The following is a 15169-nucleotide window of genomic DNA, read 5'->3' as shown; positions in this document are numbered from 1 at the left end:
AACATGAGTTTGGTAGATAACAGCATGTCTGTTCCACTCTCGATAGCCCCACCAGGAAACAGGGCTATAAAAAAGTCTGGGGCCGAAACCAGTTTGGCTCAGTGGATAGAACGTTGGCTTGCGGACTGAAAGGTCCCGGGCTCGATTCTGGCCAAGGGCATGTACCTTGGTTTCGGGCACATCTCCAGTAAGGGGTGTGCAAGAGGCAGCTGATCAATGATTCTCACTCATCGATGTTTCTAACTATCTCTCTTCTTCTCTGTAAAAAAATCAATTAAAATATATTTTTTAAAAGTGGGAAAACGAAGGACAGGAGGTCCAGACAAATGAATAACAGCTGCTGGTAGAAGAATGAGAAGGGAGCATTTAGCTTTTCAGGATTTTGAGTTTTTCTTCAGGAACCAAATGTCTAACATTCCAGGAATGGGGGAAACTCCAGTCTCACAGAGACAGGCTGTGTTGAGCCAGAGGGAGGAAGGCACCATCGCTGTAGCTTAGCTAGGCAGCAAACTTAAGTAACGTTCTTCAGTCCTTAGATAAGCTGGCTCTGCTGGCCATGGCCTTGAGGTACCATACACCCAGCTATACACAGATACACCTAGACCCTCCTACAGTCAAGGGCATGTGAGCATTCACACCCAAGTGGCAAGCACATGCAAGCCAACAGGCTTTCCTGTCCTTCCCTTACCCTCACCGAAGGCTCCAGGTCAAGGGCATGTACCTTAGTTGCAGGCTCCTCCCTGGCCCAGGCCCTGGTTGGGGCTCCTTCAGGAGGCATCCAATCCATGCGCATCTCTCACATTGATGTTTCTCTTTCTTCCACTCTCTCTAAAAATCAATGAAAAAAATATCCTTGGATGAGGATAAAAAAGAAAAAAAAAAGAAAAAAAAATCTAACGTCCTCCTGCCTAAAGTCCTTCTGTGGTTTCTCATTGCTCTTAGGATATACCAAATTCCTTTACTTGACTCTCAAGACCTGGGCAGTCTTTTCCCACTGACCTCTCTAACCTCAGCAAATAGCAAAATCCACTCACCCTCTAAATCGTGGCCACACCAGCCAGGCTGCCAGGTGCCACGGGGCCTCTGTGGGTTTGTTGAGGCAGGGCTAGAACAGAAAATCTTGCCACCAGAAAGGAGTATGTGAGTGAGCAGCTGGTCTTCCAAGTACAGGGCTCCTTGACCCAGAGACTCAGGCTGTCCCCGTTTCTTTCTGGCATTGCTCTGGTTGTGCTCCCATGGTGACTAACACAGTTAAGTTTCCAAGAAATAACAGTCTCTTCAGCCAGAAAGAGCCGGGAAGCCACAGACTTACATCCTCCAATCGCTACCCTCTCTGAACAGTTTGCACCTTTTCCTTCCTCAAAAGGCTGTGATCGTTGTTTTTTTTTTTTTTTTTTTTTCCCTAGTGAACCCTTTTATTTTTTTATTTTTTTAAAATATATTTTATTGATTTTTTTTGCCCCCCTCCCTCCCTCCCACACATCCCCTCCCTCCCCAGAGTTTTGTGTCCATTGGTTGTACTCATATGCATGTATAAAAGTCCTCCGGTTGTGATCGTTGTTGCTCTTGCTTGAAGTGCATAACCATGGAGGCATCTCACGTCCACTGGGCCTTCTCCCTAATCCCCACCTTTCTCTTTAGAACCCTTGCCAGCTTCCCCAGCTAGTACCTGTGTTGTGGCAGAATGAACCGGACCGGAGAACGGATCAGCCAGCACTCTGAGGGGGGCGAGTTTAACCTTTATTTCGCAGCTCTGCCAAGTCCAGGGGAATCGGATCCAAAGCCTGAACTGAACTCCTGGGGAGGCTCTGACCTACACACCTCCTCCTGTGGCGGCGCCCGAGGGTCCCTGCAGCTCCGCCCAAGTCAGCTGTGGTGCAGCCCTGGGGTTAGGCTCTGAAGCTCCGCCCAAGTCGGAGTGGGGAAGTAAGATGACAGTTTTAAGCAGATACTGAACTAGGTTGCACGGCAACTCCCTCCCTCCTACCGCCATACACACACTTTCCTTTTCACCTTTATGGCTACTTAAAAAAAATAATAAATAAATAAATACATATATATATATATATATATATATATATATATATATATAAAATTGATTTTTTACAGAGAGGAAGGGAGAAGGATAGAGTGTTAGAAACATCGATGAAAGAGAAACATCAATCAGCTGCCTCCTGCACACACACACACACACACACACACACACACACACTCGGGGATGCGCCCTCAACAAAGGTACATGCCCTTGACCAGAATCAAACCTGGGACCTTTCAGTCCGCAGTTCGACACTCTATCCACCGCTGAGCCAAACCAGTTAGGCTGTACAGCTGCTTTTCGGAGAGGATGAGGGATGATTGGGGTTCTCTGGCAGCCAGGCTCTGCCTGATTTCAGGCAGCACAGAGGACCAGCACACAAGGACCCCCGAGCAAAGTTGCAAGTGGTAGTCTGACTGGGCTGCCTCTGGGTTCCAGATGTTCCAGTGGCTCCTGTTCTGAGGTTAGTTTGCATGCTGTCCCTTGTCCTTGAGGCAGTTCCACCAACTGGGGGAAGGCTAGAGGGACCTGAATTACAGGCGCTTGACCCATGAAGGCTGCTCCCCAGGGATTCAAGCTTTGTTCCCCCTAATTCCATTCTACTGGCACCTGGTGCCCTCACAGCTCACCTTTCTGAGCACTTATGCCAGCACGTGTGATCGGCAACTGAAGACTTGCCCAACCCCCTTACTGCACACTCAGCAAAGGGCCAGCACAGGGGATGGATGATCAGCAGAGGATATCTGGACAAATGGATGGATGTAAGGAACTCAAGGCCTCTCCCGGTGAGAGAGGCAGAGGCTCGAAGTCAAGAAGTCCAAGGAATCCCTGTCTGACTTGGCCAGGAGGGCATCCACCTCTTGCCACCAAGCTCCAGTCGCCAAATTTTGGGGCTGGAGCAACTGAAGTCTTCATCAGACTCTTCCAGAGGTCGATGCCTCTTACGTGCTCCTCTGGGGCCTGGCTTCTCTGCCTCCGCCTTTGCTGGGGTGGCCAAAGGGGCGTCCCCAAAGGACCGGCAGCCACCGACCAGGCAGTAGGTCTCCCTGTGCCAGCCCACTCGGGTTTCGCCCCCCCCTTTGGTAGAGGACATGGCAGTGACCAGGTGTAGGAGGGAAGGTGGGAGCCATTGCTGCTGGAAAGAAAACCAGAGCTGATCAGTCACGTGTGCTGCCAGGACACCCCCTCTCTCAGGTCTCTCCCAGGTTCTTGCTGAAGCTTCTAATCTGCTTGGCATCCCAAACACAGCCTTAACCCATCCTGAGTCCCCTACAGAGTGGGTGTTGCTGCAAAAGCAATTCTGTGGGGCCTAGAGCAGCAGCAGAACAGAAACTCTCCCCCCTTCCCAGAACAGACAGACCCTGAAAATAATTGCAATCAGGATCCCTTTCCATCTCTCTTGCAACAGAAAAGATTTCTTATAGACTGTCTCCTCTGAAGCCAGGGGTGGGAACATCTGGCCCTCAGGCTGTATATTGGTAAGGTCTGGGAAATCATTTGGTCTGGCCCTGCCAAGGCATTAGGGGTGAGTTAATGAAATGCTTGACCAGATATAACAGGCTAGTATGTAAGCTGATAATTTTGTATTATTAAGAGAACATCCAAATGGCCCCAGGCAGATTAAAAAAGGTTCCTCACCCCTACTTTAAGGAAATGCCTTCCAAGTTTGGGAAAACTATCCTATATAGTCCTATATAGTAAGAGAGGAATATGCTAATTATCCCTTCAGCAGTGAGGCATAACGACTGACGGAGTAAAGACCGGATCACTATCAGGAGGGTGGGGCAGCGAGCTACAAGAGGGTTGGTGGAGAGCTATAGGAGGGGGCAGGGCAGCAAGCTATGAGGGGGTAGAGAGGACAGAGGGAGCTACGGGAGGGCGGGGCAGCAGGCAAAGAGCTGCCGGAGGGCAGCAGCGAGCTATTGGAGCATGGATTTGTGCGCAGGGCTACTAGTCTAATATAAATCATTTCAGAACCTCTCCCATGTTGGCAACTTGACTTAAAAAAATGTATTTTATTGACTTTTTACAGAGGGGAAGAGAGAAGGACAGAGAGTTAGAAACATCGATGAGAGAGAATCATCAATCGGCTGCCTCTTGCACACCCCCTACTGGGGATGTGCCCGCAACCAAGGTACATGCCCTTGACTGGAATCGAACCTGGGACCCTTCAGTCCACAGGCCTACGCCCTATCCACCGAGCCAAACAGGTTTCGGTGGCAACTTGACTCTTGCTAAGAGACTGGCCAGTAAAGAAGCAAAGGGTCTGACTGGCAGTATCTTGTAGGCCAGAGGGGAAGGTTACATTGATAAAGATGAGAACCTTTCTGAATACTTGCCCAGGAATGACATTGCACTTGTCCTCAGCCGAGAGCGGGAGCTCTCGGGGTCTCTGAGGGGGCCCCAGGCCACTGGTGTTGCGTACAGCTAGGGCGGTTCTCAGGTGTGATGGACAAGCACAAATGATCATGTGGCGGGCAGGTGAGGCTGTATGTACACCAACTCCCGTACAGATGCCCAGCCCAGGCCTACCTGCTGTGCTGCACTCCTGGAGGACAGGATAAGTTACATGGAAGGTATAAGAGCCGGTACATCATCTTTCTCAGGCAACTGAACAGACTGGTATCTGGTAGAGAACTGGGGAAAAGTTTCCCTGGAACACCACGTTTCTGTAGTTACCCTGCCAGGAACACTGTGAGACATCACTACCCAGTGTCCCCTGCTTGTGCCCTCACACCTGGCCCTCCCCATCCATGTCTCAGCCAAGTAGCCACTCCATGTGGACTATATTCCTGGACTGGCACAGCCCTAGGGACCAGAGGAAGGAGAAACTCCATTCTAAGATTAGCACGAAAAGCAAGATTAACCTAAGACATTGACCCTATCAATAAGTATCCAACCATTGGAAAGGCAGAGATTGTGTGCAGATGCAGCAATCAAGGAAGGCCCCCTGGTGGCGGGCCTGAAGGATAAATGAAAGGTGGACCTGGGGAGAGGAGAGACATTTCAGTTGGGAAGAGTAAAAGCAAAGACAAGTTCTTCATGACCTTGTCCTGCCTCAAATGTCAGTTCATAAAACCATCATGTTGTTAGAGCTGAGGACTCAAAAATGAACAGGTTGAAGGGCCCACCTACAGTTACACGTAGTGGAGAGGTGTTCTGCTCAATGGCAGGGCATCAGGTTGGGGTTCTAGATTTATAGCTGATAGGAGTGTGAGGACAAGCTCATCACATTTCAGAGTGACACTGGGAGAGGTGTGAAAGGTACTCCAAGGCAAAGTGAGGGTCCCAAATGACTTCACAGACTGGGAATGATGGGCTCATTTTATTTATTTTACTTTTTAAAACAGTTTATGTTTTTATTAATTGTAGAGAGAGAGGAAGGGTGAGAGAGAAATATCGATGTGAGAGAGAAACATTGATAGATTGCCTCCTGCATGCACTCCAACTGGGGATCAAAACAACCTGGCCATGGACAGTTTTGCTCAGGGGTTAGTGTCAGCTTATGGATGGAAGGGTCGCAGGTTCAATTTCCTTTCAAGGGCACATACCTCAGTTGCAGGTTCTTTAGCCCTTGATATTTTCACTCTCTCCCTCTCCCTTCCTTTCTTAAAATCAACTTAAAAATTAAAAAAAAAGAAAAGAAAGAAGATAATTTGGTGTTACTCAGAAGAGGAAATAGACAGCCCTCCCCTTAGCATGATCAGGCCCGTAGAGAGAAATCATATTTGGGGCACCTTTCTATAGTGTAGTCAAGAACTTCTTAGCGATGAGAGATAATCTTCCCGAGGAGGGGGATCTCTGTTGCTGTTAATAAGCAAAGATGGGACATTTGCTTGCTTGGGCTGTTGCAGACAGAATGTGCCCCGAAGGTAGACTGCCTAGCTACCATTTCAAAAGTTGCTCACTCTTAAGGAGTTTGTTAGCATGGTGCATGTTAGGACAAAGTCAGGACTAATTAGAGATGATTACCTTTGGGGAGTGGTAGGAGGTAAAATGTGGAGGGGATGGTTCTGGAGGAGGTTTGTCTTGGCAGGTGGGGCAGCATGAGATCACTCAGATTCCCCAAGGCTTGGGAGATTACTTATCTGGGAGCATCCCTCTGATCTGGTAGAGTACCAATATCTACTCAGGACCTGGTTGGGATGCTGGGGAAGGCAGAATAGCATAGATGAATGATTTATCAGCTTAAGAGGGCTTGAGACTCACCTATAGATTCCACAAAACAATTTGAAAATACCTGTAAGTGAACTCTTGGGACAACTCTCAGAAAGCATGCAGATCTGGAGTGGGGCTCAGACATCTGCACTTTGAACAAGCTTCCTGGCAGTTGTTTTTTTCTTTCTCTCCCTCTCTCTCTCTTTTTTTTTTAAAGATTTTATTGACTTCAGAGAGGGAGAAATAGAAACATCAATGAGAATCATTGACTGGCTGCCTCCTGCATGCACCCCACTGGGAATCGAGCCCACAACCCAGGCATGTGCCTTAACTGGGAATTGAACCATGACCTCCTCCTGATTCATAGTTCAATGCTCAACCATTGAGCCACACCAGCTGAACTGGGCAGTTTTGTGTGTTGTTTTTTTTTAATTCTCACCTGATATTTTTCCCATTGATATTTTTTTTAAGAGACTGAAAGGGAGGGGAGGGAAGAGGGTAAACATTGGTATGGTTGCCTCAATGTGGCTGCCTCCCACACATACCCTGATCAGGAGTGGGAGGAGCAAACCTGCAACCGAGGTACCTGCTCTTGATTGGAAATTAAACCCATTTTTAAGTTGTTTTGTGGAGTGTTATTTGCTTAACTACTCATTACACTTCAGGCAAAGTTTATATAATGTTGCAGAGCCTGGAACCAAGGAGGTAAGTGAGAAGATGCTATATGATATGCTCATTTTGCCAGTTTGGTGAAATAGTTTAATCCTATCTCATCTTCCGTGACCAGGAGATGGGAAAGAAGGCAGAGCATGGCTGAGCCATGCCGGCCGGGGCAAAACATCATTTTCTGTTAGAAATCAAGAAACAATGCAGAACCAAACTCTCCTGTATTTTTCAAGACTCATGTGAAAAACCACTGTGAGCCATGCCCAGTAGCTCACTTTCCAACGCTGGCCAGTAACTCCCGGGACCTTCAGGGAGATGACTGGGCAGCTGGGCGTGTCCTGCTGAGAAGTTTGCTTACTTGCGCCCACAGAGGCAAAGATCCCTGCTAGGACTCTGCATTCATGTCAAGTAGGGACCCTAGTCCTGGAAGACTTCTCTTCCGGCGAGCTGCCAGCTCAATCTTCTGAACGAGGCTCACATCCCAGGGGTGGGTAACAAAGCTGATGACGGTGCCTGGCACCTCACTCCCTACTCGGCCCACCCTTCCCGCTCTGTGGATGTAGTCTTGCAGGGTGGGGGGGAAATCGTAATTGACAACCAGCTCCACCTGGGTACTGTCCAGGCCCCGTGAGGCTATGTCTGTGCAGAGAAGTATGTCTCGGAAGCCCTTCTGGAAGCTCCTGAAGATACCTGTCCTCATGGCGGCCGGCATTTGTCCCTGCAGCCTTAGGTGCTGGATTTTGTGGTCATCCAGAATGTATCCCAGCCAGTTCACAGTGCTGGAGCTGTTACAGAACACCAACACAGTTCCCGAGGAGCCCGTCTTATCTGCTTTGTCGTGCTTCTTGAGGATCTGCACCAGCTCAGGGACCTTCTCTGCTCCCTTCAGTCTCATAAACGTCTGTTTGACATGAGGCATGATGCAATGGAGCTTGGGGCTGGTGATGGTGGTTAGAGAGTCTGAGTCAGAGATTTTACTCAGCAGCTGACCTGCACTCTTGGGAAATGTAGCCCCTACCAGCACCAACTGAGCTTTGGGATTGAAGGGGTCTTTTAAGTCATCTGAGCCTTCTGCTATATTGCTCCTCCCCAAGATGTACTCCACGAGTTCCAGGAAACTTTCATCCAATAGGGTATCTGCCTCATCCAATACCAAGAAGGACAGCCGCTCTAGGTTGATCAGTTGACGTTTCAGAGCCTTCCACAAAGCCCCCGGAGTGGCTACTAGCATATCAGCCGGAGGCTGCCTGGACAGTTGCTTCGTGACCCTGCTCATGCCACGGCCTCCCTCTAACTCCTGCACCTGGAGTCCCAAGGACTTGCCTAGGGGCAGGGCCACAGCCTGCACCTGCTGGGCTAATTCTCGCGAAGGCACCAGGACCAGACCTCCGGGAGCAGGGACACTGCCGGAGTCCAGGCGTGGTCGGCCCAAGAGCTGTTGAAAGAGAGGCAGCAGATAACTGAGAGTCTTGCCACTGCCTGTTTCCGCTGCGCAGAGGATGTGGCGGCCTCTCAGTATCGGGGGGATGGCGCTCGACTGCACCGCGGTGGGCCGAACGACTTCGGGGGCCACCTCCTGCAGCGCCCGCAGCACCCGCGGCAGCAGACCTAGGTCCGCGAAGCTGTCCTCGCACAAGAAGCGGTTCCGCAAGGCTGGCGTCTCGTGTTGCGCGCGCTCGATGGAGAAGTGATCCGAGCGGGAGCGCCGGTGCTTCCAGCCCCGCGAGGCGAGGGGCGCCGTCTCCCAACGACCCAGCGTGAGGCGCGCCGGCTGGTTAAACTCCGGCCGCCGCGCCGAGATCAGCAGCCGGCCGGGGCGCACCAGCGCCGGCCGCGTGGAGCTCCGCCGCGAGTCCTTCCGCTGCTCCTGCAGCCGCTGGAGAGCCCGCGGGATGCGCACCACGGGCAGGGGCTCGTCGGGACCGCTAGCCGCCGTCAGCTTCCGACGGGGCGTCAGAAACCACTGAGCCGCGAGCAGCGAGAGCCGTGGCGGCCGCGCTAGAGCCATTTTTTTTGTATGTGAGTGTATGGCGCTGGGGAGGCGCACGGCAGTGACGTCACGGGCGCGCCGCGCCCCACAGACGGTGGCCGGCGAGGCTCAGGAAGGCACGCGGAATTGGAGAACCCTGAGGGAAGGAGGGAGCATCCATAGAGTTCAGCAGCAGCAGCGAGGTCTGTAGTTCAGAACAGGGGTTGGCGACGTCCAGAACCGGGCCAGCCTTGGGGAAGGGTGCGCCATGGAGGCAGGACTGGGAGGTCCGACGATACGCGGCGTCCGGGCCGTGGCCTGAGGGACCAGGAGGGCGGAGGGCTTCTCGTGACTGGGTGTCCAATCCCTGCCATTCTCCTCGGTTGCTCTCACCGCCGGGTTGTTGGCTTGTCCAGTGCTGGTTCCCCCGGTAAACTGGAAGGTGTGGCGATGTTTTTCCGGCTGTGGTCTCCGCTCGAGGTCTGGCAACCAGTGTTTGCTGAGAGTCTGAATGAATGGCCAGGCCTGGGAGCCGAGACAAGGGCCAGTTGCAGATCGAGGCTAAACCTCACCCGAACTGCACCCCGAACGGAGATTCCCAGAGGGCAAGCTGAGAGCCTTCAGCTTATTGTCGCAGTGAAGGTCTTCAGGCTTTATGTCAGCGGGCTCATTGCTTCGCATGTTTTCTCTTTTCAGCTGAGGTTTACACTCCACTCCACTTGTCATCACCACCCAACTTTTGCAGTTAGCTGACCTCCCCTGGCTTCCCAGTCAGATACGTAGATTACTTGAATAGTAGTGAGGAGGATCCTGCTACCCCTACGGAGTGATCAGGTATGTGGCTTGTCTCACATAGCTCTGGTCGGGCAGAATATTTTACTTAAGCTCAGATGTTCAGGTTGCAAAAATACCTTATACTCGCCATACTTCCTTAATAGAGCTGGAAAATGGGTGTTATCTGTTCTGTAGTCCCCAGTGCCTGGGGTGGGAGATAAGGTAAATGTGTACTAATCACCTGAGAGATTCTTTTAAAAAAAATATTTTTATTGATTTCAGCGAGGAAGGGAGAAGGAGAGAGAGAGAAAAACATCAATGATGAGAGAGAATTATAGATCGACTGCCTCCTGCACACCCCTCACTGGGGATCAAGCCCTGCAAGGTGAGCATGTGCCCTGCCTGGAAATTGAACCTTGATCTCCTGGTTCATAGGTCCAACGTCAACCACTGAGCCATGCCCACCAGGCCACCTGGAAGGTTCTTAACATCTGGAGAAAGTGTTTTAGTTTCATAAAATACCATTAAAAAGATCATTTTGGTACATGAGTAGAGTTTCTGGAGAGTTACCTGTTAAACTAGTGGAGGAGAGAGCCTTGAGGAGTGACAGTGAACAGTCATTCATTTTACTTCCACTAATTTTACTTTTGTCATCCCCCCTACTCTTTTTTGACACTGTCAGGAGACATTTTTAGTTGTCACACTGGGGGAGGTGCTCCTGGCATCTATCTAGTGGGTAGAGGCCAGGGACGCTGCTAAACATTGTGCAATGCATAGGACAGCCCCCATAAAAAAGGATTATCTGGCCTAAAACGACAAGTTTGCTGTTGAAAAACCCTGCCTAGAGGATGAGGATTGGAGAGAGGCTGAGGTTTACCACATGTATTCTCACTTCAGATAGGCTCATTAGCCATTGCAAACTCTTGTTCTGGCCCTGGACCACCCCTACAATCTGTAGCAGGCACATCGATGTGAGAGAGACACATTGATCGGTTGCCTTCCACACACACCTCAACCCCAGGCTGGGGATGGAGACTGCAATCCAGGTACATGCTCTTGACTGGAAATCAAACCCCAGACCCTTTGGTCCATGGGCCAATGCTCTAACCACTGAGCCAGATCAGCCAGGTAGAATGTGCTCTTTACAGCATCTCCCTCCCCCCCCAACATAGATTCTGTTGGAGCCTCATATTCCGGAGGAGAAGCTAGCCTCGATGTCTGGGGGCAGATTCCCATGCAGGTCTGTCTGATTCCAGAGTTCAGAATATTAACTGTATGCTATATCGCCTCTTTCTCTTACAAATATGAAGGATCATTTTAGTTTTTTCTCATTAACATATGCTTTGAGTGGGAAATAGGATAATCTCTAAATATTTAATTCTAACTCTAAATTTGTATATATATTTAAAAAATGTATATTTTTTATTTCAGAGAAGAAGGGGGAGGGAGAGAGATAGAAACATCAATGATGAGAGAGAATCATTGATTGGTTGCCTCCTACATGGGGATCAAGCCTATAACCTGGGCATGTGCTCTGACCCTGAATTGAACCTGTAACCTTTGGTGATCAGGGCAACGCCCAACCAACTGAACCACACTGGCTAGGGTTTTTCTGCTCGTTTTCGATCTGTGATTGGTTGAATCCATGGATGTGAAACCCATGGCACAGAGGGCCCACTATACCAAATTTCCATCATATTTTAATTTACTTATTTGTTATGCTTGTTTTTTTGGCTTGTTTTTTTTTGCCTGTGTTCCCTAACTAAATTAAAAGCTTTACCAGAGCAGGAATTTTTGTCTGTCTTATTCTCTAATGCAGTGTTTCCCAAACTTTTGACATATGTGTACCCCTTCTATAATTTTCATTACGCTGAGTACCTCTCGTACTCATGAGAACGTAGAATTAGGCGCAGCTAAGCACGGTGCAGTGCATATCCCCACCGAACTCTGGTGCAACACGTACCCCCACCAAACTCCTCCCGTACCCCTGGGGGTATGCGGACCACACTTTGGGAAACACTGCAAATGCATCTCCAAAGACTAGGATAGTGACTGGCACAGACTAGGCACTTGATAACTATTGGATGAATGAATGAGCATGGGTTCTTTTATGATCAGAGGGAAGGAAAACAAGGTGGCACGTGTTGATTGGAAGGAAGAGGAAAGGCAGCCCGGGATAATAGAAGAGATTTACTCCATTTGAGTTTCTGACCCTTGTGTTCCCTTCCTTCAGGCTGGAGCAGAAGAGGAATGATGGTGAACAGCCTCTCGCTGTGCTACCACAACAAACTCATCTTGGCGCCTATGGTTCGAGTGGGGACTCTACCGATGCGGCTGCTGGCCCTGGACTATGGAGCAGACATTGTGTACTGTGAGGTAAGGGACCACTGATTTTCCCAGAGAGCTTTTCCTCCCCACCTATGGGTGGGAGTGGTCAGGATGGGGGCAGGGGGTTGGCAGAGTGGGCATTGACTTCACAGGTGCTCAGTGAAGGCAACAGAGGACAAAGACGCTCGATATTTATAAATTCTACGAACCCTGCTTAGGGCCAGCAGCCTGGGTAGCATGGAGGGCCAGATGGATGGATGAGCATCATGTCAGGTCACTGCCGGGGCCCCTGTAGGATCTATTATACATTCAGTGCGTGAATGAATGAATTCCTCGTTAAGAAGAGGAGGAAGTGGCCCAGATTCAGGCCAGGAAAGCTGGATGAGACTGGTTTGAGCAGCCGTAGGATTTTCTGGTGGTGGTAGCTAGTGGACCAGCTAATTGCTGACAGCTCCAGAGAATATTAGGACTTCACACCCAGGTTTAGAAAGCATCTGCTAGGAAAAATAGAATGACAGGATACTGGATTATGAATAAGTATGAGCAGTGGTTTTCAACCGGGTACGTATCAGAATGATCTAGGCCAGCGTCGCCAGGGCCTGTTCTAGAGGAGCGGCTCTGTGTTTATGGCCCCGGTGAAATGAATCATGGAAGCTGGGCGGTGGGAGCAGGGCTGCGCAGGAAATAGGTGACCTCTTTGGCGTGTTTGATGTGCTCATGCTCTGGAAGAGACAATGTGGCTTATGAACAAAGGGGCTTCTGCTGGAGGAGACCTGAGCCCTCCACCCAGCCCCAGCCTCTGTGCAGAGCAGAGGCAGGAGACAGATCCCTGTTTTGTGTGCGACCGGCTGGGCCCTAAGTACTGGGCATGACACAATGTGATGCCTGGTGCCCTGGTGTGGATTCAGAGCTGCTCTGCAGGCCAGGATTATTGTACTGTATTAGCTGCCTGGATGATCTTTTTTTTTTTTAAAATATATATTTAATTTATTTATTTTTTACAGAGAGGAAGGGAGAGGGATAGAGAGATAGAAACATCGATGATAGAGAAACATCGATCAGCTGCCTCCTGCACTCCTCCTACTGTGAATGTGCCTGCAATCAAGGTACATGCCCTTGACCGGAATCGAACCTGGGACCTTTCAGTCTGCAGGCCGATGCTCCATCCACTGAGCCAAACCAGTTAGGGCTGCCTGGATGATTTTAACTGGGTTCACATGAGGTGGCCTATCTGTGTGATTAGATAGTCAAACCACCCCATCCACCTCACAGGACTGGGTATGGGACTTAGGGTGTACCTAATTCCAGGCATGCAGGAACCTCCTCGAAAGCCCTGAAAAGCCCTCAGCAGAAAGAGGTGAAGAAAGGATGAAGCAGCTCAGCAAAAGTCTAGGGACCAGTCATCTGATCCCCCAGCAAGGTCTGCCCTATTGATAGTTTTCCAGTAGTTCCTCAGATGTCATGTTTCTATTCCTTTTTATAAGAACAGGGAGCCTTCAGTGGCTCAGACTGTGAGGGGACACTTACCTGTTGGACCTATACCTTTTAATCAGTAAGATCAAGGGAGAAGGCAATGTTCTTTTAAAAAAAAACATTTTTATTGATTTCAGAGAAGAAAGGAGAGGGAGAGAGAGCTAGAAACATGAATGATCAGAGAGAATCGTTGATCAGCTACCTCCTGCATGCCCCCCACTGGGCATGGAGCCTGAAACCCGGGTGTGTGCCCTGACCCAGAATCAAACTGAGACCTCTGGGTTCATAGACCGACCTTTAACCACTGAGCAACACTTGCTGGGCCAGAAGGCAGCGTTCGTAAGAGGCCCAGGTGTCCACATTCCTGAGCTGTTGTATTCTCTCTGGCTCCTTTCCTAGGCCCCAAATATCTCCAAGGTCCTTGGGAAGAGCAGCTGATGGAGGGAAGCTCATTCAGGCCCCTGCTTGCCTGGCTTGGGTGGGAGGTCAGACCATATGTCCCAAAAGCCATGATTTGCTAGTGACAGGCCAAGTCACCTCCAAGATGTGTGTCAGTGAAAGCCCTCCCCCAGTGCCCGGGGCCTGTTGGAGGAAACTGACAAGTTCCCTCTGATTCCTCCATAGGAGCTAATCGACCTCAAGATGCTCCAGTGCAAGAGAGTTGTCAATGGTGAGTGCCGCTCTGGGCCCAGGATTGTGTGTGTGCCCTGTCAGAACCAAGCCACGCTATTACTCCCCTTGTTTGTGGTGACAGGGTCCTTCTAGGCTTCTTGCCTGGCTGTGAAATTTTGTGGATCATGTGTTTCTTTGAGAGCAGTCACTGCTCTCCAGAGACCCTGCGAAGAGCCAGATAAGAATGCCTTCCACCCATAGGCTTGTTGGCATTGAAATTGCCAGCACAGGAAAGACCCTAGAAGTCTTGGAGTTGAGATGGACATGCTACTTGCTAGTTGTGTGACCTTGGGCAAGTCACATGACCTCAGCCTACTCACATGACCTCCCTGCCTCAGTGTCTTTAGCTGTAAAATGAAAATCATAATTCCTGTTTTTCTTAAAAAGGGATTGGAGTGTGAGGATCAAATAAGCTGAGGTACATGTAAGTACTTTGCAAATGAAAGTGGTTGTGCTGAATTGTGGTTTTGCTTATATTTTATTGATGAGACTAATTCTGCTTTGATTAGAGTTGTGGTATTGTTTGAGGTTTTTGAAATGGATACACATTCGTCAGATTTTAATATATAATAAGTTCTCTAGAAGCTGTGACTCAATTTTGTCTTTAATTGTTTTAGATTTATATTTTCCTTGAGCTGTGAAAAATTCAGTGTTACAGATCTAGAAAATGAAAATCTTCCATAATCTCATACTTGTAAAGGTGATCACAAAGAGAAGAAATGTATACTTTTTAATACACATTTAGTAAAACATGAATATGAAAATATAACATGTTTGGCCGAAGCCGGTTTAGCTCAGTGGTAGAGCGTCGGTCTGTGGACTGAAAGGTCCCAGGTTCGATTCCGGTCAAGGGCATGTACATTGGTTGCGGGCGCATCCCCAGTGGGGGGTGTGCAGGAGGCAGCTGGTCGATGATGTTTCTCTTTCATCGACGTTTCTAGCTCTCTATCTCTCTCCCTTCCTCTCTGTAAAAAATCAATAAAATATATATTTAAAAAAAAAAGAAAAAAGAAAATATAACGTGTTTGTATATCTCCTTTCTCGCTCCCTCGGTATCATGCTACTTGTTTTGCCACTTACTTTTCTCCTAGGAT

At 49.3% G+C, this 15169-nt stretch overlaps 3 protein-coding genes across 5 annotated transcripts in view; 1 reads left to right on the top strand and 2 right to left on the bottom strand.

Moving 5' to 3' along the window:
- Window positions 1-2503: 2503 nt before the first annotated feature.
- DPEP2NB (DPEP2 neighbor) lies at window positions 2504-3470 on the bottom strand. The gene is given in 2 exon segments (XM_036441449.1): window positions 2504-3116; window positions 3118-3470. Coding segments are annotated over 2 exon segments (321 nt in total). The 5' UTR covers window positions 3166-3470; the 3' UTR covers window positions 2504-2843.
- A 3587-nt stretch (window positions 3471-7057) lies between these two features.
- DDX28 (DEAD-box helicase 28) lies at window positions 7058-8867 on the bottom strand. Its single transcript, XM_036441437.2, has one exon. It carries the CDS (start codon window positions 8865-8867, stop codon window positions 7245-7247), a length of 1623 nt encoding a protein of 540 aa, XP_036297330.1. The 3' UTR covers window positions 7058-7244.
- A 19-nt stretch (window positions 8868-8886) lies between these two features.
- DUS2 (dihydrouridine synthase 2) overlaps window positions 8887-15169 on the top strand; it is a 31232-nt gene continuing 24949 nt past the window's right edge. Inside the window, exons 1-4 of one of the 3 annotated variants that reach the window (XM_036441434.2) lie at window positions 8939-9031; window positions 9525-9662; window positions 11836-11978; window positions 14028-14073. In XM_036441434.2, coding sequence (XP_036297327.1) covers window positions 11853-11978; window positions 14028-14073 — 172 coding nt within the window. In that variant the 5' untranslated portion in view covers window positions 8939-9031; window positions 9525-9662; window positions 11836-11852. Of the gene's footprint in view, window positions 9032-9524; window positions 9663-10796; window positions 10843-11835; window positions 11979-14027; window positions 14074-15169 lie in introns of those variants that run through there. The other 2 variants (XM_036441433.2, XM_036441435.2) reach the window with 2 other exon arrangements.

Source organism: Pipistrellus kuhlii, unplaced genomic scaffold, assembly GCF_014108245.1.
Source record: "Pipistrellus kuhlii isolate mPipKuh1 unplaced genomic scaffold, mPipKuh1.p scaffold_m20_p_17, whole genome shotgun sequence".
Classification (NCBI taxonomy): domain Eukaryota; kingdom Metazoa; phylum Chordata; class Mammalia; order Chiroptera; family Vespertilionidae; genus Pipistrellus; species Pipistrellus kuhlii.
The sequence above is the reverse complement of the archived record's forward strand: the minus strand, read 5'-3'. Positions and strand labels throughout refer to the sequence as shown.